At 39.8% G+C, this 25,795-nt stretch overlaps 1 protein-coding gene and 1 long non-coding RNA gene across 3 annotated transcripts in view; one reads left to right on the top strand and one right to left on the bottom strand.

The window, feature by feature from the left end:
* Positions 1 to 1,109, top strand: part of LOC133536843 (uncharacterized) — a 20,502-nt gene extending 19,393 nt beyond the window's left edge. For both annotated transcript variants that reach the window (XR_009802564.1, XR_009802565.1), the window contains exon 3: positions 885 to 1,109. This is a non-coding gene — a long non-coding RNA (uncharacterized LOC133536843). The remainder of the gene's footprint in view (positions 1 to 884) is intronic.
* Positions 1 to 25,795, bottom strand: part of LOC133536842 (neurobeachin-like) — a 652,776-nt gene that overhangs the window by 371,823 nt on the left and 255,158 nt on the right. Inside the window, exons 29-31 of the mRNA XM_061877477.1 lie at positions 21,865 to 22,267; positions 6,394 to 6,536; positions 860 to 989 (exon numbers count right to left, since the gene is read on the bottom strand). Coding sequence (XP_061733461.1) covers positions 860 to 989; positions 6,394 to 6,536; positions 21,865 to 22,267 — 676 coding nt within the window. The remainder of the gene's footprint in view (positions 1 to 859; positions 990 to 6,393; positions 6,537 to 21,864; positions 22,268 to 25,795) is intronic.

The raw sequence follows: 25,795 nt of genomic DNA, 5'->3' as shown, positions 1-25,795 counted from the left end.
CATACATGACATGACAACCAACAACAAAATAGGAGCGCAAGACAAGAACTAAAACACTATATAGAGGAAAATGCCAAAAAAGTTAAAATTAGTAGTGGTGTGATGTGACAGGTCTCGACAGTACACCTACTATGAGACAGGAGCTATAGTGATGCATGGTTGGTTATGGTTTAAAGTCATATCCAACAATGGCGACAACTTTTTATTGTCAATATCGGCTGCTAAGCTCAATTTTTTTTTATGTTTTCTGCTGGTGGTGTGCCTCCGTATTATTTCAATGAAAACAATGTGCCTTGACTCAAAAAAGGTTGAAAAACACTGATCTACATCAACAATATGATTTGCCTCAGTGGCTGGACAGATTGAAAATATAAGTTAATAATAATAACAATAATAATAATAATAATAATAATAAAGATTCATTTTTTTCTTGATTAAGAATAGTTAAAAATAAGAATCCCACACTTTGCTCATTACTGTGCTGGTAGGGGGTCGTAACGTGCAACTACAGTACGTCCCATTGTCACTTATTTTGCATCTAGGTTCGCCCGAATCGGGAATGTAACTGAGCTTCCGTTGAGTCCCAAGTTTAGATGAGGCTACGCCGGGCAGCTGCCATGGCAACTAATCTTCTGTTTGTCGAGAGGAACACACACGGGCGGGGAAAGAGCCGAGGTTCTCGGGTGGGACTGTCACCAACTATTAGAGCAAGAGGATGATGAGTCGGGGTCACTCGCACACAAAGACATGCAACTTGGTTTGTTGGTGGTGCTCACTGCCAGCACCATTTTGAATGATAACGTCCCGATAATAAGGCGATCGATTAGCCACAATTCACACCAGGAGGCGTGCTGTATACCTCATGTTTTCAACCGTGTCTTCAGGCATGGGCGCCACGGTCTGCACAGCTGGTAGATTCTTACTGGTGGCGCCATTGACGAGACCGGAGGATGAGGGCGTGGAAGAGGAGGCGGCAGCGTCGACAGCTCCTGCAACATTAGAGCAAATGAAGGACAAGGAGTAAATATGGTGACAAAGTCGTGTTTTTTTTCTATTTTGTTTCCAAAATGTGTAACTCTTAGAAAATAAACAAACAGTGCACTGCACAAGACGCCTTTTCCAAGAAGCATATGGTATCATAAGTCATACCTAGAGTGTTTTCAGATCAGGGGTCACCAACCTTTTTGAAACCAAGAGCTACTTCTTGGGTGCTGATTAATGCAAAGGGCTACCAGTTTGATACGCACTTAAATAAATTGCCAGAAATAGCCAATTTGCTCAATTTACCTTTAATAAATAAATCTATATATATAAAAGAAAATGGGTATTTCTGTCTGTCATTCCGTCATACATTTTTTTTCCTTTTACGGAAGTTTTTTTGTAGAGAATAAATGATGAAAAAAAGACTAAGTGGTTTAAAAGAGGAAAAAAAAAACAAAAAAAAAAGAAAATTAAATTTTGAAACATATTTTATCTTGAATTTCGAATCTTTAAAATTCAAAATTCAACCAAAAAAAATGAAGAGAAAAACTAGCTAATTCGAATCTTTCTGAAAAAATTAAAAAAAATTTATGGAACATTAGTAATTTTTCCTGATTAAGATTCATTTTTGAATTTTGATGACATGTTTTAAATAGGTTAAAATACAATCTGCACTTTGTTAGAATATATAACAAATTGGACCAAGCTATATTTCTAACAAAGAGAAATCATTATTTCTTCTAGATTTTCCAGGACAAAAAAAGAAAAATAAATTCAATATACTTTGAAATAAGATTTTAATTGGATTCTACAGATTTTCTAGATTTTCCAGAATATTTTTATTTTTATTTTAATCATAATACGCTTGAAGAAATATTTAAGAAATATTTTTCATCGAAAAAACAGAAGCTAAAATGAAGAATTGAATTAAAATTTATTTATTATTCTTTAAAACAAAAATAAAGAAACATTTGAACATTGATTTAAATTGTCAGGAAAGAAGAGGAAGGAATGTAAAGTGTAAAAAAGTATATGTGTTTAAAAATCCCAAAATTATTTTTAAGGTTGTATTTTTTGTCTAAAATTGTCTTTCTGAAAGTTATAAGAAGCAAAGTAAAACAAAATTAATGAATTTATTTAAACAAGTGAAGACAAAGTCTTTAAAATATTTTCTTGGATTTTCAAATTCTATTTGAGTTTTGTCTCTCAGAATTAAAAATATTGAGCAAAGCCAGACCAGCTTGGTAGTACACAAATAAAATTTAAAAAATAGGGACAGCTCACTGGTAAGTGCTGCTATTTGAGCTATTTTTAGAACAGGCCAGCGGGCTACTCATCTGGTCCTTACGGGTGACCTGGTGCCCGCGGGCACCGCCTTGGTGACCCCTGGTTTAAATCCTGACTGACTCCACGTCTCCTCCAAATGCTGGGAAGAAGAAAAAGGCTCTTATGAGTGAAATGCAGCAGTCAGCGGGAGTTCTACGCCAGCGTGAACAAAGACCAGGCGCTGCTTGGCACACAGCAAACGATGGAGATCTGATGATAACCTGAAATAACATCATGGCGTGTTTTACATGTTGCAGATCACAAGCCTTCAGTGTTCGGTGCCATTTTGTAGGGGAAAGCCCAAACTATGCGAGATCACGGGGTCTGGGTGGATGCCTTTGGCTTTGATACTTTGGCCTGGTTCCTGCCGAGGCTCATGGAGGAGAGGGGATTTTTTTTTTGTCTGTGCGTGAAAGGAGGTCCTCGTGGTTGTTGTTGGTGAAGGTGTCCTTTCACATCTCTTGACTGCTGGACCTCTGCGGTTACTTACATGCGTGTGAAGTGCAGCGCATGCATGCACCCCTGGACGTGCTCAAATCGCCCGTGATATTTCAAGGGAAGTGTTTCATTTAGTAGCGTAAAAGGGGAATTCTGGAAGGCTGAAACAAAGGTTTGTATTGTGTGGGGGGCTGCAGATACTGTTGGGAAAGTAAACATTGCCATCTAGTGGCAGACCTCTGACTCAGCAGAGGGGAGACCCAGTGCAGATGATAACAAAAAAAAAAAATCAGTGCTGTCAAATGATTAAAATATTCTATAGTCTGTCCATCCATCCATTTACTACCGCTTGTCCCTTTTTCGGGGTCTCGGGGGGTGCTGGAGCCTATCATTAATCACATTTTTTGGACAGTTAACTATTAATTTATTTGTTAGCTTTATGTTTTCAGTGCACCTTATTAACATGTTCACCCAACATGGGACTTTGACTTATGCACGTGTTTAATCACAGAACCTCAAAAATGCTTATTTTAAAAGCCCAACACAAAATGGACACAGACACACACAACATTTTTAAACTGGAGTCTAATCTAGTCTTTTAATGCTGTCTCTCTCTCTCTCTCTCTCTCTCTCTCTCTCTCTCTCTCTCTCTCTCTCTCTCTCTCTCTCTCTATATATATACATATATATATATATATATATACATATATATATACATACATATATATATATATATATATATATATATATATACATATACATATACATATCTATATACATATATATATATATATATATATATATATATATATATATATATATATATACATATACATATACATATATATATATACATACATATATATATATATATATATATATATATATATACATATACATATACATATACATATACATATCTATATACATATATATATATACATATATATATATATATATACATATACATATACATATCTATATACAGATATATATATATATATATATATACATATACATATACATATATATATATATACATATACATATATATATATATACATATACATATATATATATATGTATATGTATATGTATATATATATATATATATATATATATATATATATATATATATATATATATATATATATATATATATATATATATATATATATATGCAGCACGGTGTAAGAGGGGTTAGTGCGTCTGCCTCACAATATGAAGGTCCTGAGCAGTCCAGGGTTCAATCCCGGGCTCGGGATCTTTCTGTTTGCATGTTCACCCCGTGACTGCGTGGGTTCCCTCCGGGTACTCCGGCTTGATTGATTGATTGATTGATTGATACTTTTATTAGTAGATTGCACAGTTCAGTACATATTCCGTACAATTGACCACTAAATGGTAACACCCGAATAAGTTTTTCAACTTGTTTAAGTCGGGGTCCACGTTAATCCAAAAACAGGCAGCTGGGGATAGGTTGATTAGCAACACTGTGTTGGCCCTAGTGTGTGAATGTGAGTGTGAATGTTGTCTATTTGTGTTGGCCCTGCGATGAGGTGGCGACTTGTCCAGGGTGTACTCCGATCAAGTGTACTGTCCCCTTAGCAGAAAAACTCAACTCGTCGTGTTTGGAGGAAGAAGAATACTGAGTTGCATCCCAAGAACACCAGACCTACTGTGAAGCATGGGGGTGGAAACATCATGCTTTGGGGCTGTTTTTCTGCTAAGGGGACAGGACGATTGATCCGTGTTAAGGAAAGAATGAATGGGGCCATGTATTGTGAGATTTTGAGCCAAAACTTCCTTCCATCAGTGAGAGCTTTGAATGGTTGACCAAATACTTATTTTCCACCATAATTTACAAATAAATTCTTTAAAATTCCTACAATGTGAATTCCTGGATTTTTTTTCACATTCTCTTTGTCACAGTTAAAGTGTACCTATGATGAAAATTACAGACCTCTGTCATCATTTTAAGTGGGAGAACTTGCACAATCGGTGGCTGACTAAATACTTTTTTGCCCCACTGTATGTGAACGGGGACATAGAGTTGATAGACAATTGGGATAGCCAATCAGATCACGCGTTGTTGTCAGTAAGGCCTTCTAGATGGCCTCATGTTGAACGTGACATCTATGCGTCCTGTGATTAGATATTCACCGGTACCGTTAGCGGATTTATTTGAGAACACAGAGTTGACAGATAGTTGTGATAGCCAATCAGATCACAAGTTGTTGTCAGTAGCCTATCTAGGTAGCCTGATGTTAGCGAGACTGTGATTGGATACTCACTTGTCATTCCAAAGTGAGTATTCATTCACAAGTCTCAATTTAGCAGGAAGCAGGAAGTGTTTTCTTGTAGCCAGACCGGGATAGCAGAGAAGTCGAACAAAACGTTGATTGGGTGGCAGATATATATTTGCAAGGCCATTTTAAAGAAGCATAATAAAGAGAAACTACATCTTGTGAGACCATGTCAGCCAAAAACTGGAAGCCAGCTCAGCTGTTCTGCCGATTAATGGGGGAAATGCCCACCATTTCCGCTCGAATCAGCTATCTGCGAGGGGTGCCACTGGCTTATACATCGTCGAATAGATTCTACAAATTGTGAGTTCAAACAATTAAATGTTTTTTGCTATTTTAATTTTGACAGTACCAAATAAGATATGTTTTAATTGCTGATGCAGGTTAACTGATTTTTAAATGCACCAGAAAAAAACCCGTTTTGAACACTGTTGATGTGCTTCAATGGGTAGTAGTGCTTAAATGTTTCCTGAATAGTATTTCTCCAGCAATAGTCATGTGGTGACATCAACTACGGTATTTTGAGAGGTAATCATTAGAGTCGGACATTACTGAAGGCCTACGTGATCGGGTCGGAATATTCCAAGTGGCACATTTATGTGAAGCAATTTTACTCCGGTGAGGCTTTTGATCTGATTAAATGTGTCCATAGCTCTTGCTAGCAGCTAATAACTCTGGTGATAGTTCACAGTAAATACAAAAACTGTGGCCTGAACTTCCATCCATCCATTTTCTACCGCTTGTCCCTTTTGGGGTAGCAGGGAGCCTATCTCGGCTGCATTCGGGCGGAAGACGGGGTTCACCCTGGACAAGTCGCCACCTCATCGCAGTGGCCGAAACTTGCCATTCAAAAACCTTTTTTGTCTATTCATTCCTGTAACTCAACATCCACTGGAACGATTTTCACCGCCATGGTATGGACTGAGGGTCACGTTATTTTTGGGATAAGAAAAAAGAAGTCTAATACTAGTGCCTCTAAAGGACACTTTGGTTAACTCGTTATTATTGTCTTAAAGTTAGAGTACCAATGAAAGCCACACACACACACTAGGTGTGGTGAAATTATCCTCTGCATTCGACCCATCACCCTATGGTAAGGGGAGCAGTGAGCAGCAGCAGTGGCCACGCCCGGGAATCATTTTTGGTGATTTAACTCCCAATTCCAAACGTTGATGCTGAGTGCCAAGCAGGGAGGTAATGGGTCCCATATATATGGTCTTTGGTATGACTCGGCCGGGGTTTGAACTCACGACCTACTGATCTCAGGGCGGACAAGGCCACAAGGCCACTGGACTTTGACAGCCTTAAATATATATTTCAATTAGGGTTGAATGCGACATACCCATGGTGTTGATCATGCTTTTGGGGGTCACAGAGGCAGCAGCGAATATATTGGGGGTCACTAGGCCAGAGGAAGGACTTCCACCCACTGTATTGACGGCAAGGCCTCCGTGGGACATCTTCTTCACCGGCACCACCACGCTCCTGCACACCAGACACACAAAAAGGATCATTCACACATGCAAAATGCTACACTTTCCTTTTCATGGACCTCTGCCCCCCTTACAGTGGAAAAGGAATCTCTGTGTGAGCAACACGACGCCTGCAGGTCATCTATGGATGAACTATGACCCCATTAGAGTTTATTACTGTGCATATATGGAGTGGAGATGCTGGGTTGGCATGTGGACCGTGTCTACAGATCCGGTTAAAGATAATGGGATTTGGGGATGAATGTTTTGCTCCCTGACAGCAGCGAGAAGTCAAGGTTGTGTCTGTATTTGGTCTTTGGGCAGTTTTTGTCAATGTCTGGCCAGGTCTGTTTGGTCTCCTGCTAAGCCTCTTGGCGTCTGAAGCAGATCTCTAGAGAGTTCCGAGAGAAACTACACACACAATCGTTCTGGTTTGTGTTGCTGGTTCCAGGAAGAGCTTGGCACGTCTCTGGAAAGTCCTCAGTTCTTAATCAGCCTCATCATCCTGTAGTCTGTGATGCTGGTCTGAAAATAACTACTGTGCTGAAATCACTTGGCTTCGTTTGGAAGTTAAAAAAAAAAACACTCTAGCAGAGGTTCCCAAACTACGGCCCGCCAGCGTCCAAAATCCGGCCCGCGGGAAGCCCTAAGGTAAAAAAATTAAATAATTACATTATTTTATTTTTAATTACAATGTTTTTTTAATCTGTCCTTTCTAATCCATTTTACTCTCCTAGCCGCTCAGGCAAATCATATTGTCAAAAAATGCATTTTCCCATCGATAAAGTGACATCATCAGCGGCAAGTGCGCTGATGATGTTAAACTAAGATAGCTTAGCTTAACACTTCGCTTTATCTTAATAAAATGTGTAACCCCTTCCTCCCGTGATAATATTACTTGCAAGAAATGTAGTTTATTTGTCACGACAGAGGTGATTATCATTAACTTAGGGCAGCAGCTCCACACTGTGTATGGACAAATACAGTTAGCAGCCTCCATCAGCAGAGGGAACAACACCAAACAAAGTATCCGCCAAAGGGGATCAGCGTGTCTTCGCCAATGAAAAGCAATTATTAGCATTCACATAATTTTCACAAAAATCGTACAATACTGATCAGTGGCCGATTAATTAGGGCATCCCTGTGATCCAGCATATATGTAAATGCTTAAATATAGGGGTATCCAAAGTGAGGCACGGGGGCCATTTTCACCCCGTAGCTGTTTACATTTTTTTTATTGGCCTTCGATATATTCTGAAAATTAAATACATGTTTTAATGAAGTATATTAGATATAACACTAACAACTATTTGCTGTGTCACATATAAAACAAACACCAAGATAATGTTCATTTTATTCCCAAATAGCTTAGCATGTTCATTGAATTGGTTTTGGAAGTGATTCCCCAAATTCTGTCATTTTTCAATATGTGGCCCTCGGTGGAAACGGTTTGGAATTGCTATGAATAATCTAGTCAACCAACTACCACGTCTCCTGTTGTTGCCAGTGGTTCTTAACCTTGATGGAGGTACCGAACCCCACCAGGTTCATATGAGCATTCACCAAACCCTTCTTTAGTTAAAAATAAAATGTTTAGTTTTTTTCAAATTCAAGACAAAATTATAGGTTTTTGGTAACATTTTAGTATAGGGAACATATTCTAAGCAACAAAGACTTAATTTTGTCATGATCTGTGGTCTGGATCATATTTTTGTTATTTTTTTGTCAGTTTTTGGACTCTTTTAGTTCCTGTTTGCGCTCCCTTGTTTTCTTTGGTTACCACGCCGACTTATGATTTTCACCTGCCTCTGGTGTTCGGACCGCGCACCTGTTTCTAATCAAGACCCTTATTTAAGCCTGTCTTTGCCCTTCAGTCGGCCTGGCATCATTGCTTGTTGTCATGCAATACCACAGTTCGTGTTGCTCGATTCATGCCACAGTTTTGTGTTTGTTCGAAGCTGTAGTTTATGTTTGTTTGTTTCATGCCACAGTTTTGTGTTTGTTCCACGCCATATTTTATGTTTGTTTACCTCATGCCCTGCCGAGATTTATCGAGTTAATAAATATGTTCCTACCTCCAAGCCTTGTCCGGAATAATCCGTTTGGATCCTATGAGAACAAACTTCGCAGTAAGCTGCGACCCATCCGTCATGAAAGAATAATCATAAGTTGACATGGTAACCAAACAAAACAAGGGGAGCGCAAACAGGAACTAAAAGAGTCCAAAAAATAACAATAACATAATCCAGACCACAGATCATGACCAATTTAGAGTTATTTTGACACTAGGGGAACATATTCTAAGTAATAAAGACTTAATTTAGAGTTGTTTGGTTAGGATTAGGGTCAGGGTCAGAGGGTTAGGGTTATAATAAGGCCATGCCGAATAGGCATTAATAAGTACTTAATAATGACTAGTTAAAAGCCAAAATGTTACTAATTTGCATGTTAATAAGCAACTAATTAATGGTGAATATGTTCCCCATACTAAAGTGTTCCCATGTTTTTTTGTACTGGTGGACAAATTGGACCCGTGCATGAACATCACCTTGTTCAAAGAACAAAACCAACACAGTGCATAAACTCACAACAAATTACACACTTGCAAATCAATCAGCTGTTGCCGTACCCGTAATACGCCGATAGGGAGAAGTTTGTATTCATACGATGAGTCGGGTGTGTTTTGACCTCCGCCAAACCCCTGAGCCCGACTCACCAAACCCCTAGGGTTCGATCGAACCCAGGTTAAGAACCACTGGTCTATAATTAGCGGTAAGTCAAAACAAACCAGCCTTAGCAGCTGTGGCTGTAAGCAACCTCCTTTTTCTTTTTTTTGTGTGTAAATAATGGCACAAAATGGTGATAGCTGCATCTAAAGTACTGTAACGAGAGTGGTCAGCGTTAAATGTTGCAACTCGCTGGCAATGTCAACACTATCTGAGCAGCTTGCGCCTTACCACCAATACAATATTGGTTCTGTTGTGCAATATAGTTAACAAATAACCATGTAGTCTAAAAGAACGTTTGTTTCCACTTTCTCATGCACTCCAAATCATAATTGAATTGTTATGCAGTAATAAATGAGTTTACAGAAATGACAGCCTCTTTTAATCAACACCTTTGCACAGGTGATTTTTATGGAATCGGTGTGAACATGAAGCTGGAGCCTGACAACTGCCTGACTATAAAAACTAAAAGTGTAGACATTTTTGGGGTTTTTCTTTTCTCCGAGCTGCAGATCAAAACTGTGAGAGAAAGCGAGCAGGAGTAGGAACTTGAAAGCATCATAAAATATTCACATCTCCAGAGATAACGCTGAAGCAAACTGATGACAAGTATCATTTATCTAGCACACCTTTGTTCTGCGCTCTTAAGAGTGAAACGTCATCGATAAGATATCGCAACGTCTCTGCTGAGCGAAAAACGCGGCCCACGTAGGGGCGTTACAGTCGATGTTGATAAAATGTGAAGCATGAATGATTCACGAGCCCAGAACTCATGAATCATGTATAGATTAGTATCTGGAGCATATTTTATTGATAGGATTTTCTTAATTGAGTTGCGGGGAATAAAGCATGGATTAATCTCGGAGTGAATATTAATGACGTCTGAGGCAGGGGGAGAAGTGGTAAGGCACAACTGCAGAAATGTTTCCTTTGCGCACCCGACTGAGGATTTAATCTCATCTCGTGTTTTATTTGGCGATACAATGGAAGATAGGGAAGGAACCTGCAACTGAAACCAATTACTGTATGTTGCTTCATTAGGGATATGAAGAATATGTCGTGACACACAACCTCACTGAGCTCATTTGGAAGAAGGAGTCAGGAATGCAGAAACACTGAAAAAACTGAAGTCTAAGTAAGATTAAATAGCTCAAATAAGGGTGATATTTGCTTATTTTCTGTCTCACGAGGCAGATTTTATGTGAGTGTTTTACTTGTTTTAAGGGTTTTGGTCCTAAGTGATCTCAGTAAGTAATTACAACTTGTTGCTGAGATTTTATGACCTATATTGAGTAAAACATGCTTGAACTGTTGCAAAGCTGTGTCATCAACACTCACAAGTATAAAACTACTTTTTTAAAGTAATAATTTCTTACTTCAAGCATGAAAAAAAATATATCATGATGTCAAGATAATGACACTAGCATTTATTGGACACTGGCTGAGAGTTGGTTGGCGGCCGAGAGTGGAGTCGGCTCTCTTCGTTGCTTTATTGGGTCGGCTCCTGTCTCTGGCCATGCTCCCTCCACCCCAGCGGACGATGGCCACCACAGTGTATATGTTTCTTTTACTTTTTATTCATAGCTGTATGTAGAAGTGTCTGGTTGCATCAGCTCCGTTACTTTAATGTCTTTCATGTCCTTTGTGTTCTTTGACGTTTCCCTCTTACACACATGTAAGAGGGATGTGTACTATGGCTAAGAGTTGTTGTTGTTGTTTTTTTCCCTTGGCCTCAGTCTGGACCCCCTCTCCAGGGCCCAGGCTTAGACCGATTTTTTTATTTTATTTTAATCTTTTATTTTTTTCTTCCACCCCCCCCCCCTTGTTTACCTGTATCTCACCTTTTTGTAAGGGGAGCTGGAAGCCGGCAGACCCATCAGCGATCCTGTACTGTCTCCCTGTAATGTTTGTCTGATCTTGAATGGGATTGTGCAGAAAATTTTTATTTTACCAAAGGAACTCTCCTGACGGAAAAAATAAAGTACTATCTAATCTACTTAATTTAAGAATATTTTTCAACATATTGAGCAAAAAGGTCCCATTTTTTTTTCTACCAAGAAAAGTGCACTTGTTATTAGTGAGAATATACTTATTTTAAGGGATTTTTGGGTTCATTGAGGTTAGCCCAATTTTCTTGTTCAATTGGCAGATAATTTTGCTTAGTTCCAATAAAATACCCCTCATTTTTGAATTTATTTTTCTTGTTTTTGAACACTGACTTTTTGCAGTGCACTGACTGAACAGTACTACCATTACAAAAGTACTTCTACTCGATTTCCTGTGCACGTGTTCCACAAATATTCCTATTACTATCCAACAAGTAACAAAGAGTACCATCCATCTACTGTACTGCCATTGCATTAGACCAGCGGTTGGCAACCCAAAACGTTGAAAGAGCCATATTACACCAAAAACACAAAAAAAACAAATTTGTCCGGAGCCGCAAAATATGAAAAGCCGTATATAAGTCTTTTAATGAAGGCTACACAACACATAAGTGTCTATGTTAGCTATAATAGCCTACTATCAAAATTACTATGTGTCGCATGCTGACGCAAATCTTTGTTGAGAGAAATGTGGAAATTGTAATAATTATTCCACACATTTTTACAACATTAGTAAATCAGAGGCTACTCGGATGGTAAGCTAACTTCTGAAAATTTGTGGGTTTTAATGGCCAAAGGTACAGATGTGTGTGTCCAAGTTAAAGGAACTTCTTCCAATGGATTTATAACAATCTATGCAAGCCGGGTAACGTTTTCTAAAACAACATGGCACACAAACAACTATCTGAAATGCAGCCAATATTACATACAAATAATGTGTCATGAGACATCCATTGGGGGTGTAACGGTACGTGTATTTGTATCGAACCGCTTCGGGACGGGGGCTTCGGTCCGGTGGTGTACCGAACGAGTTTCCACACGGACATATTAAGTAGTGTACTGCACGTTGTGTAAACGATGCACACTGAGGCACAACACACAGCATGCTAGCAACGACAACATGCAAAAGCTAGAGCTGGAAAACTCTCCTGCCTCTTTAAAGTTAAAGTTAAAGTTAAAGTTAAAGTACCAATTATTGTCACACACTTACTAGATGTGGCACAATTATTCTCTGCATTTGACCCATCACCCTTGATCACCCCCTGGGAGGTGAGGGAAGCAGTGGGCGGCAGCGGTGCCGCGCCCGGGAATCATTTATGGTGATTAAACCCCCCACTGAAATGAGATTTTCTTATTTAAACGGGGATAGCAGGTCCATTCTAAGTGTCATACTTGATTATTTCGTGATATTGCCATATTTTGGCTGAAAGGATTTAGTAGAGAACATCGACGATAAAGTTTGCAACTTTTGGTCGCTCATAAAAAAGCCTTGCCTTTACCAGAAGTAGCGGACAATGTGCGCGTGACGTCACTGGTTGTAGAGCTCCTCACATTGTTTATAATCATAGCCAGCAGCAGTAAGAGCAATTCGGACTGAGAAAGCGACAATTTCCCCATTAATTTGAGCGAGGATGAAAGATTTGTGGATGAGGATATTGATAGTGAAGGATTAGAAAAAAAAAAAACGGGCGAGGGCAAGTGAGAGTGATTCAGATGTTTTTAGACACATTTACTAGGATAATTCTGGAAAATCCCTTATCTGCTATTGTGTTGCTAGTGTTTTAGTGAGATTAAATAGTACTTGAAGTCGGAGGGGTGTGGCCACGGGTGTCTTGATGCCAGAGTCTCTGAGGGAAGTCACGGAGCTGCATGGACGGCGCAAGCTCCGCTGATCTCCGGTAAGAGGCGACTTTATACCACAATTTTCTCACCGAAAACTGCCGGTAGACATGTAGTCAGGATCCATGTCCGCTTGACCGCTCTGATCCATGGTAAAGCTTCACCTTCGGGAATTTTAAACAAGGAAACACCGGCTGTGTTTGTGTGGCTAAAGGCTAAAGCTTCCCAACTCCATCTTTCTACTTTGACTTCTCCATTATTAATTGAACAAATTGCAAAAGATTCAGCAACACAGATGTCCAGAAAACTGTGTAATTACGCGATGAAAAGAGACGACTTTTATCCGCAAGTGGTGCGGGGCTAATATGTCCCCTCCAACCCGAGACATCACGCGCACGCGTCATCATTCCGCGACGTTTTCTACAAGAAACTCCGCGGGAAATTTAAAATTGTAATTTAGTAAACTAAAAATGCCGTATTGGCATGTGTTGCGATGTTAATATTTCATCATTGATATATAAACTATCAGACTGCGTGGTCGGTAGTAGTGGGTTTCAGTAGGCTTTAAGGTCTCCCGTTTGGGAACACTTTGGCTTCGGGGTGCGATATAGCAATGGAGGACGAGAGGTGGACAAATCGAAAACAGTTTGCTGACATTGTTCAGCAGCGGTAGGGTACGCTTCTGGCAGCACATCAAACATACTAACACATTTAAAGCGGCACCACCCCCAAGTGAACATCGCTTCAGCTAAGAGAAAGACGAACATGGTGCAAACCCAGCTACCCACCGCATTCAAAACAGCCTCTCCTCGACGAGTCAGAAAGGGCTAAAGCTATAACAAATGCTGTTGGTGTTTTTATAGCAGCCGATTTAAGACCATATTCAGTGGTGGAAAACACTGGATTTAAACACATGATGAAAGTAATTGAGCCACGATATCAAGTACATTCTCGCCCACATTTCAGGCCGAAAATCATACCGGGCCTGTATGAGAAAACTAAATCTGCTGTTATCCAGGATCTGTCATCTGCATCAGGCTTTGCACTCACAACAGATGGATGGACATCCAGAGCTACAGAGAGCTACATAACTGTGACTGCCCATCAGTTCTGAGCCTTATCTTATTAAGTTTTATTTTGTTTTAATTTTATATATGTTGACCAGATGAACCCTGGCAATGGACCCTGTGTGTATATGTATGTTATTGTTATGTTTAGCATTCATTACTGCCTGCTGTTGCACTGATCAGCCTACAGAGCTATTTCTATTTTTGGGCAGAATTTTTATAGTGTTCCCAAAGTTAAAAGGCCATTGTTTACAAATGTGGTAAATAACCAGAACATTTATATTTAGTTGTTTTCTTACTGTACAGAAAATGAACCGAACCGTGACCTCTAAACCAGTGGTTCTGAACCTTGTTGAAGGTTCCGAACCCCACCAGTTTCATATGCGCCTTCACCGAACCTTTCTTTAGTAAAAAAATATATTTTTTTTTAGTTCAATACAAAGTTGTGTTTTTGTTTTTTTACTGGTGCACAAAATGAACCGTGCATCAATAGATTTTTGAGCGCCGTGTGTAATGTTCTATATTTTTAGTGGAACATATAAAATGTTGGTGTTGTTTACTTGAGTCATATAGCAGTCTACACGTATCTCTTGTGTGTGACTGCCATCATATTGCAGTCTACACGTATCTCTTATGTTTGACTGCCATCTACTGATCACACTTAACATTTCACCATGTACCAAATAAAATAGCTTCGAGGTCGGTAAGAAAAAACAGAATCATTCCGTACATTAGGTACACCGGGTTGTAAGGCGCACTGTTGAGTTTTGAGAAATAAAAAAGGATTTTAAGTGTGCCTTATAGTCCAGAAAATATGATACTAGTTGTGTGTTGCAGTGGTTTGTTGTTCATAATTCTATAATAATAATCTCAGAATTGAGTGTTTTCTTATCATGCTACGTGGTCTAAAAATGTAACAACAAAATTATTTTTTTAAATTCCTTTCAGTGTATCCTAAAGCTAGAAAAGTTGCCATTTCAAAATGACTTAAGTTGTGTGTCACGTCTGTTATCTGCTTTTTTATTACAAAGTCAAACAGATGAATGACCATTCTCCAAGTCTGATGATTTTATATTTTTCAGGGGTTTTACTCATACTGTACTGGTATTACACAAATATTCCTAACACTGGAGTACAAACACACAAGACTACAACTGCTCTACACCACAATCACACAGGGGTGTGTCTAGCACTGTACTGTACCACCCTGACACAAGTATTCCTTGTACTGTACTACAACTTTATGGAATGATACTACTGCCACTGTAACATACAAAACCCAAAACCAATGAAGTTGGCACATTGTGTAAATCGTAAATAAAAACAGAATACAATGATTTGCAAATCCTTTTGAACTTATATTCAATTGAATACTCGGCAAAGATAAGATACTTAACATGGAGGGCGTGGCGCAGTGGCTGTGCGCAACCTGAGGGTCCCTGGTTCAATCCCCACCTAGTACCAATCTCGTCACGTCCGTTGTGTCCTGAGCAAGACACTTCACCCTTGCTCCTGATGGGTGCTGGTTAGTGCCTTGCATGGCAGCTCCATCAATGTGTGTGAATGGGTAAATGTGGAAGTAGTGTCAAAGCGCTTTGAGTACCTTCAAGGTAGAAAAGCGCTATACAAGTACAACCCATTTATCATTTATTTATTAACATTCAAACTGAAAAAATGTTATTTTTGCAATTAGCTTATTTTTGATTTGATGCCTGCAACATGTTTAAAAAAAGCTGGCACAAGCGGCAAAAAAGACTGAGAAAGTTGAAGAATTTATTTGGAACATCCCACAGTTGAACAGGCTAATTAGGAACAGGTAGGTGCCATCATTGGGTATAAGAGCAGCTTCCATGAAATGCTCAGTCTTTCACAAACAAAAATGGGGCGAGGATCACCACTTTGTTAACAAAAAAAAGAGCTTAAAATACAACAACGAAGAACAACTTAAGCTGTATATCAAGCAAGAATGGGAAAGAATTCCACCTGAAAAGATTCAGAAATTGTTCTCCTCAGTTCCCAAATGTTTACTGAGTGTTGTTAAAAGGAAAGGCCATGTAACACAGTGGTAAAAATGCCACGGTGCAAACTTTTTTGGAATGTGTTGCTGCCATTAAATTCTAAGTTAATGATTATTTGCCCAAAAAAAAAAAAATGTTTCTCAGTTAACATTAAATATCTTGTCTTTGCAGTCTATTCAATTGAATATATGTGGAAAGGAATTTGCAAATCATTGTATTCTGTTTTGATTTACGATTTACATAGTGTGCCAACTTCACTGATTTTGGGTTTACAAATATCCCTCCTGCGTCACATTCTACTGCACAACTAAAGTACCGGTGCATGCAGTGTCTGTCTACTATTTGAACTGTGCATAGTGAGCAACCTAACCCCTCCTCTTTGAGGGTCTTCAGCAGACGTAAAGTGAAACCACGCAGATTTGCCATCCAAGTCATTTGCTACGTTCTTTTTTTTTTTTTTTTTTTTGATGTGGTCACGTCCAATCTGTGGCTATCCTGACAGCCGAATGAAAGGCCTGTCCGTGCTGGCAGCTCATTTGGCTGACAGGTGGCAAACAATTAGACACGGTCAAAAGGACGAGCGGGGGTGCACAAAGTTGCACGCCCGGCCGGGGACGGTTTGTGTGAAAGCATTTCAAAAATGATACTCTTGGCTGTAGAAACTCATTTCAGGCTGCCACGTCCCATTAGGGCGGTGAGCTGTGAGGTCGACAGGGCCGGCCGCCGCGTGGCGTGAGGGCGCTTCTGTTTAATCTGTCATCAACACCCTGGAGACCTTCCCTCCCGCCCTCCATCTCCTTTTCACATACTCTCCCCTATTCATCAGGCTCACCTCAGCGGCTGCATACATTAAAAGGTGAGCCCCCCCCCCCATTGTTGCCGCTAGCTCATCTGCAGGAAAGTACTTTTGATTGCACTCCATTGACCTGAATTTCTTCCAGGATATTAATCAAGCATACATGGCAAAGATCGAGCCATGTCTTTGAAATGTGCATAAAGAACTTAGCCTTTCATGGACCACTTCAAAGGGCCCCTATTGTGCAAAATTGACTTATGATTGGAGTTACAACAGCAATGTGGTCCCTGGAGCATGAGCAACATACGTGGGAAGAATCTTCTACAAACAGATTAAATCCTCCTTCTTAATGGACGCTATGCATCCGTTACAGCTTTGCAAAACATGACAAAAAACAAAAAAAAAAGCTGGCTTCACTACACATCTTGAAATAAACCTCGTCAGCTGCAGACGTGGGAGCTTTGACCATTTTGTTTTTCTTCTGCATGCTGTTAAAATCCGTGTGTAACGTTAGCATGTTGGGCACATAGCTATGCAAGTGTTGCTGGTGTTACGTTGTTGTATGGATATTTGGAATCAACTACTGTACATACAGTGAAACCTCCATTATAAGAACCCTTGGTTATACAAAGTATTCGATTTACCAACCACAGGCCGAAGAAAAATATGTGTTAGCTGTCCAAACTTTGCCTCTGTGTACGAATGTTTCATCCAGCATTTTTGTGCCCGGCAGCACATCCATTAGATAGATAGATAGATGGATAGATAGATAGATAGATAGATAGATAGATAGATAGATAGATAGATAGATAGTACTTTATTGATTCCTTCAGGAGAGTTCCTTCAGGAAAATTAAAATTCCAGCAGCAGTGTACAGAGTTGAGATCAATAAAAAAAAAAAAAAAAAGTAAAAAGTAAATAATGGGGGTTTAAAAGGAAACAAAATAGAGAAATATTACAAAAAGAATAAAAACAATGAGAATAACAATATAACAGTAAAATAAGAATATAACAAGACAAAGTAGGCAGTAGTGACCATGTTATGAAAACGTATTGCACTGTTAATGTTTTGCATCCCCTGTCATCCTAGTACCCCCCGTCCCCCGTCCCAGAGAGGAGTTGTACAGTCTAATGGCGTGTGGGACAAAGGAGTTTTTGAGTCTACCATTATGGTCCTCACAGCTCATTCCGTCACTACAGTGCTACTTTTTGTAGAATTTTTACAAAAACTATTCGAGTTTTGCCAGCTCAATATGAGTCAGAGGAAAGCAATGGACAAGCAATGGGTAGTTTGAAACATTCAGCGTTGTCGATACTGCCTTCCCCCTACATCCTCAGCCCCCTTCCGATGCATGCAAAGAAGATTAACCGTCAAAGTAACGTGGTTAGATTTTTTTTATTTGTTTTCATTGTGACTAGGGCTAATGATTTTTTTGATAGTCTATTAGCCAAGAATTATCTTAACGATTAAAGTAAAAAAAACAAAATACCAATGATTGTTACACACACTAAGTGTAGTGAAATTATCCTCTGCATTTGACCCATCCCCTTGATCAACCCCTGGGAGCAGTGAGCAGCAGCAATGGATCCGCCCGGGAATCATTTTGGTGACTTAACCCCCAATTCCAACCCTTTTTTAGTCGACAAGTCGATTAGTCAATGTTAAAATAATTATGTATATATTATCACACTAACTTTAGTATGCTTAAAGTCTGTTGCTTTAGTTATTAGCTATTGTGTTCAAGTTAGACTAAATCTATGCAAGGACAAAACTACTTGTCTGAGGGGTGGCCTCAGCCACAGATGTTATCATTGTTTTGGCCTGCTGGCAGCTAAGGACTTCAGGGACCTCGGCAGGAATGGGATGACAGCACGCAGATAAGACAGAGACTTCAAGGATCTCAACGAAGATGACAACATGCAGACGAAGCGGGGACAAGGCAGAATCACATTCCGTCACGTACTATGCGTCCTGGACCTGCTTTGTATAATATATGTGACCACTCCTTATGATGTTGACTATGGAACTCTGAATAAAAAGAGGAACGCGGGAGCTGGAACGCGGGAGCTGGAACGCGGGAGCTGGAACGCGGGAGCTGGACCTTAGAGCGTAGGGCGAGACTGTGACTAAGTGTGCAGTGCCCGCGTTCTCCTCATGAGCCCTATTTAACTCTGTGTCTGCTTGGTTCCTTGCTTCTTGTCTGATTAATAGATGTCATCAGTGTTTGAACCTGAGAGTCAACTAATCGGATAATAAAACATACACATATTTGTGAAGTGAAGTGAATTATATAGCGCTTTTTCCTCAAGTGACTCAAAGCGCTTTACATAGTGAAACCCAATATCTAAGTTACAATTAAACCAGTGTGGGTGGCACTGGGAGCAGGTGGGTAAAGTGTCTTGCCCAAGGACACAACGGCATTGACTAGGAATGCGGAAGCGGGGATCGAACCTGCAACCCTTAAGTTGCTGGCACGGCCGCTCTACCAACCGAGCTATACCGCATTTAATGGCTAGATTTTTTTCCATCGACTTTTAAATGCAGCTTAAGTTATTTTTGGCATGTTCTTACAAACAACAAAGATGACTAATTAATTTCTAAATATTTATTTATACTTTAACTATGCTGCTCATTCAAATGTCACAAGAATCTAAATGACTGCCTTTCCTTTATTTTAAAGTGTGATTAAAAAAATAACAATTAACCTTTTTTATGTATCTAAAAACAGTTAAAAGAGCAGCAATGAAAAAACAAAACACAAAATTGAACTTCTTTAAAAAGAAAAGCATTTTGTGATGTTTAAAAATGAACGCTGCTATATTGACTATTCATTATTCTTGGCAGTTTTAGCACTCTGTGTTGGATTGTATCTTTGATTAATTCCTAAAATGTTGCTTATTTATTAGATTGTATGTTTAATGTTTCGATTTGTGCACATTATGCTTCGTGTTTGTTAAAGTGCCTTTTTTTCAGCATTGCAAATTAACACTGCTTTAAAATGCTCTTGAATTGACGTACACAAAGTTTAGCTGGCTGACTTTGGCTAAAATGGTAGTTAAAGTTATTTTTCACAAAATGTTGTCTCACTCTGATTAGCTAGCTAGCAAGGTACAAGCCCACAGTACGCCTACCGAGGTTGTATCCGCATCCTCCCTCCAAATGTCCGACATCATGTCTCCGCTTTAAATGCTCGCGTATCGCAGATGTATGTCCGTAAAAACAAGGTCCGCTTTGCAAAATGAGCAAGGTATTCATGTTTTTAACGAGAATAAGAGGAAATATCTTCACACTTTACATGTTATCACTGGTCATGTTTTTGCGAGTCACCTACTTCAGGGAAAACAACCTGGTCCTTAAAGGGGAACATTATCACCAGACATATGTAAGCGTCAATATATACCTTGATGTTGCAGAAAAAAGACCATATATTTTTTTAACCGATTTCCGAACTCTAAATGGGTGAACTTTGGCGAATTAAAAGCCTTTCTATTTATCGCTCTCGGAGCGATGACGTCAGAACGTCCACTGTTGTCGTTACATGTTTATCCAAATAATGGATAAAGTGCACAACAGTGATTCTTGGCAACACGCATTATGTCAAACAGAAAAACACCTCATTAGCCTTAAAACTACAGACACAACGCAGTGTTCCAAGTAGGGCTTACTAAAAGCATGCTTAACTCTAAACCGATACATTTAAAAACTTGGTGAAGAAAAGCACAATAAGGAACCTTTAAAGAATCATAGTGGGGGAATGAGACTAGCTGTTTAGTAAAAACTGTGGGCCATTGATCATGTAGTAGTTAAAGGCCTACTGAAACCCACTACTACTGACCACGCAGTCTGATAGATTATATATCAATGATGAAATATTAACATTGAAACACATGCCAATACGGCCTTTTTAGTTTACTAAATTGCATTTTTAAATTTCCCGCGATGTGTCATGTTGAAAACGTCGCGGTATGATGACTCGTATGACGACGTGTGCGTTTGACGTCTCGGATTGTAGCGGGCATTATTTTCCTGCCCGATCCAAGCTATAAGTAGTCTGCTGTAATCGCATAATTAAACAGTATTTTGGACATCTGTGTTGCTGAATCTTTTGCAATTTGTTCAATTAATAATGGAGAAGTCAAAGTTCAAAGATGGAGGTGGGAAGCTTTTAGCCACACAAACACACTGTGATTCCTTGTTTAAAATTCCTGGAGGTGAAGCTTTACTATGGATCAGAGCGGTCAAGCAAACATGGATCCCGACTACATGTCAACTGGCAGTTTTCTGTGAGAAAATGGTGGTATTAAGTCGGCTCTTACCGGAGATCAGCGGAGCTTTTGTCCTGCTGCAGCTTCGTGACTTACCTCAGAGACTCTTGCGTCAACACACCCGTGGCCACACCCCTCCAACTTTCAGGTACTATTTAACTCACTAAAACACTAATAACACAATAGGCAGATAAGGAATTTCCCAGAATGATCCTAGTAAATGTGTCCAAAAACTGAATCGCTCCCAATGCAATCGCCTTTTTTTTCTTCTAGTCCTTCACTCTAAACTTCCTCATCCACGAATCTTTCATCCTCGCTCAAATTAATGGGGAAATTGTCGCTTTCTCGGTCCGAATAGCTCTAGCTGCTGCTGTCTATGATTGTAAACAATGTGAGGATGTGAGGAGCCCTACAGCCCGTGACGTCTGCTACTTCCGGTAAAGGCAAGGCTTTTTTATTAGCGACCAAATGTTGCAAACTTTATAGTCGATGTTCTCTACTGAATCCTTTCAGCAAAAATATGGCAATATATCGAAATGATCAAGTATGACACATAGAATGGACCTGCTATCCCCGTTTAAATAAGAAAATCTCATTTCAGTAGGCCTTTAATAAAACTGAGTGTGCCGAGGCTCCACAAACAACGTGATCCTGAACAAGAAAAGCTGTATAGAAAATTTAAAAAAAATTGTATTTCATATGGTGAAGCCAAGAATAGGTGTCTGCTTTTCTGCACCACGTACCTGTCAAAGGAGTGGAACTGCATGGGCAGAACGGTCTGGGACTGGGCAGCAGAGTCCGGGCAGGACAGCGGCTCAAGCCCGGCCTCCACGCCCTCCACAGGCGCCGCCACCAAGCTCTTCAAAATCTCCTTAACGTTGAGCCCCTTGTTAACGGGCTGGGCGGAGGAGGGCGGCGGATCTTTTATCACCTCCACGGCGGGCTGCTCGGACAGACCGTGCAGGGACTTCTTCTCCAAGGCTGAGAGGATCTCACTCATTGCGCCGTCTGGGCAATAACCCGCGTCAGATCCATTAACGACGCTGACGACCTGTTCCGCCGCGATATTCGAATCGGCTTGGCGGAGGAACGGCTCCTCCGGTGGTGAAGAGTGGTCACTGTTGTTGGTAAAGGTCTGTGGCGGTTCTGCAGGAGACAACCACAAAGGACCATTGAACACTGAAGACAGACTAAATGACCATTCATATTTCCAAACATTATACTGATTGCGTTATGCACTTAATGGAGACTTTAGTACCATTACGCCTCCATGATGAGGTCAGTGGGGCCGGATTTAGCCTACGAGTCATCGGCTGTTTCCCAGATAATCTTTTGCTGCGCTCGCTCGGGAAAATTCCCCCATTTTCTGGTGAAATGTATGAAAGTGTCAGTGAGCCTCTCCTTTCTTCCAGCAACCTCTATGATCCCATTCTCCTCTGGCAGATTGCTTGCCTAATGGCCGCTGACAGATGACGCTGAAAATAACCAGGCAGGCATCCACCGCCACACACCCCAAAACACTCGCTGGCCTTCCTCTTGCTCGTCTTCCTCCTGCTCATCATTCAGCTTGTCCTTTATGTCACATTTTTACATATTTCTGCATCGTTCAACTGCACAAAACAGGACAAACGGGAGAGGCCGGGTTGTAGTTGACCACGATGTATCCTAGCTCAGTGGTCCCCAAGCACCGGTCCGGGGACTGGTACCGGTCCGTGACGCATTTGCTGCAGGGCCGTACAGAAACATTTATTAATTTATGAACTACCGCATTTTCTACAACATGTCTTTAGCTTCTCCCACTAAACACACAAATAAACATATTTATTATCTATTATTTATTACCTGGCCGCTTCTATGTTACCTCTCTTTGTTTATAATGTATATTTTCTGCTGAATCTACTCTCTATTTTATGCTGCCCTTTTTTTTGCTGCTGTTGTTACATATACTGTAATATTCTACATGGTAATTGGAATGTGTTATACATTGTATATATTATATAAAATATAATAGTATATCAGTATATATTATATACTGCGCATACAATATGTAAATATATATTTGTTACATTTTTTATTGCTACTATGGTACATTTTTGGTCTAATTAATACCTGCATTATTCTTTCCATCCTTTGAACCTGAGTTACTGTGTGGAACAATGTCCCTTGTGGATCATTAGGGTTTGTCTAAGTCTAAGTCTAAGTTTATAGATGTTTAATATAACTCCTGATAGAAAGTCGCCAGTTGTTATAGTACATTAATGCACATTAATGAACATATAAAACGTTAATGTGCCAGATTGTAGCCAAAGGCTTAATTCCATATGCAGGGTCATTGTATATAGCAAGGGTTCTTAAACTTGTTTGACCTAAACTTACTCTTGATTATGATCATAATCAATATATAAAATAAAATAGCTAACATACTTACGGTTTACTACCTTGTCAAAAGTTATACAAGCATGTGTGGGATAAGCGGGAGAAAATGGATGGATGAATTGAGGGTGTTAATCAAAAAAAAATATTATTAATTTAACAAATTAACCTTAGGCCTATGTTAAATAAATCAATACATTAATAATAAATATGTTTGAACAAAACTGTCAAAAAAAATTAAAGTGCAAATGAATATACAGCGTCACCACTTTAGTCATAATTTTGGCACTTAAGAAATTTCTCTATGACACAGGCTGTTTGACTTATTCTGTCCGGCTTCCTCCCACCACCAAAGACAAGCAGCTTGGGATAAGTTGATTGGCAACACTAAATTGGCCATAGTGTGTGAAGGTGAGTGCGAATGTTGTCTGTCTATCTGTGCTGGCCCTGCGATGAGGTAGCGACTTGTCCAGGGTGTACACCACCTTCCGCCTGATTGTAGCTGAGATAGGCACCAGCGCCCCACCCGACCCCAAAGGGAATAAGCGGTAGAAAAGGTATGGATGGATGTTTGTTTTATATTGTCATTACTGCCACAAGTGGTAGAAAAGTGCATTACAACTAAGTACCGTCGCGGCCTATGCCAGACATATTAAATATTAGGGGGCGCTCGCGGCCCAACACTCTATGGTTAAAGGCCTACTGAAACCCACTACTAGCGACCACGCAGTCTGATAGTTTATATATCAATGATGAAATATTAACATTGCAACACATGCCAATAAGGCCAGTTTAGTTGACTAAATTGCAATTTTAAATTTTCCCGCGGAGTTTTTTGTTGATGATGATGCGTGCGCGTAACGTCACGGACTGTTAGGAAATATTGGCGCAGCACAATTTGCGGCTAAAAGTCGTCACTTTTCATCGCGCAATTAAACAGTATTCTGGACATCTGTGTTGCTGAATCTTTTGCAATTTGTTCAATTAATATTGGAGAAGTCAAAGTAGAAAGATAGAGTTGGGAAGCTTTAGCCTTTAGCCACACAAACACACGGCGATTCCTTGTTTAAAATTCCCGGAGGTGAAAATTTACTATGGATCAGAGCGGTCAAGCGAACATGGTTTCCGACCACTTGTCAACCGGCAGGTTTCGGTGAGAAAATTGTGGTAAAAAGTCGCCATGCAGCTGCCGTCGACTTCCCTCTGAGACTGGCCTCAAGACACCCGTGGAAACACCCCTCCAACTATCAGGTACTATTTAATCTCACTAAAACACTAGCAACTCAATAGAAAGATAAGGGATTTCCCAGAATTATCCTAGTAAATAGGTCTATAAACATCTGAATCCGTCCCAATGCAATCGCCTTTTTTTTTTCTAGTCCTTCGCTATCAATATCATCATCCACAAATCTTTCATCCTCGCTCAAATTAATGGGGAAATTGTTGTTTTCTCGGTCCGAATAGCTCTTGCTGCTTCAAGGACGTGAGGAGCCCTCACCCTTGAGACGTCATCGCCGGTGACTTCCAGTAAAGGCAAGGCTTTTTTATCAGCACCAAAAGTTGCGAACTTTATCGTGGATGTTCTCTACTAAATCCTTTCAGCAAAAATATGGCAATATCGCGAAATGATCAAGTATGACACATAGAATGGACCTGCTATCGCCGTTTAAATAAGAAAATCTCATTTCAGTAGGCCTTTAAGAAACACTGGTACATAATATATGCCATCAACGTGCCAGGGACCATCTTTTCGCAAATAAACAAACCCAGGGCTCCCACTACTTCAGCATTATGGTGAGTTGATTTTTCATGCTCATTTTTTCCCCTGTCTTTTTGGCCACATGTTGCATGGAAATAATGCATATATTAAACTTGTCCTTGGCGGAAAAAAGGTTGGGGAACCCTGTCCTAGCTGGACATGCATTCATTTCAAGCAGACTTTTTGTGGACACATTCTCTTAATATTAAAGTTCTTAATCAAATGGAATGTGGTTAGAACCTTTTTTTGATAGTATCCCCCACCTTGTGGTTGTGGCCTTAAATAAAGCATTTAAAGAGTCTTTATGCCTGGAGCCGGTCCTGATTCCAACTTAGTGCATGTAAAGCAAAGTTGGCGTGAAGTAGGTCTTCCTAGTGGGGAAACATGGCAATTTCATTACTATTTCAACCCGTCTGTTCATCTGTACATTTTATTGGACTCTTATCTGTTCCTCACATTTTAGATGGGATTTTTTTAGATGTATTGTTTGTCATATGTTAATGTTTCAGAGCATGATAAAGAATAATCATATTATTATCAGA

Source organism: Nerophis ophidion, linkage group LG18, assembly GCF_033978795.1.
Source record: "Nerophis ophidion isolate RoL-2023_Sa linkage group LG18, RoL_Noph_v1.0, whole genome shotgun sequence".
NCBI lineage: Eukaryota > Metazoa > Chordata > Actinopteri > Syngnathiformes > Syngnathidae > Nerophis > Nerophis ophidion.
Note: the sequence above shows the minus strand (reverse complement) of the source record. Positions and strands in the feature narration are given on the sequence as shown.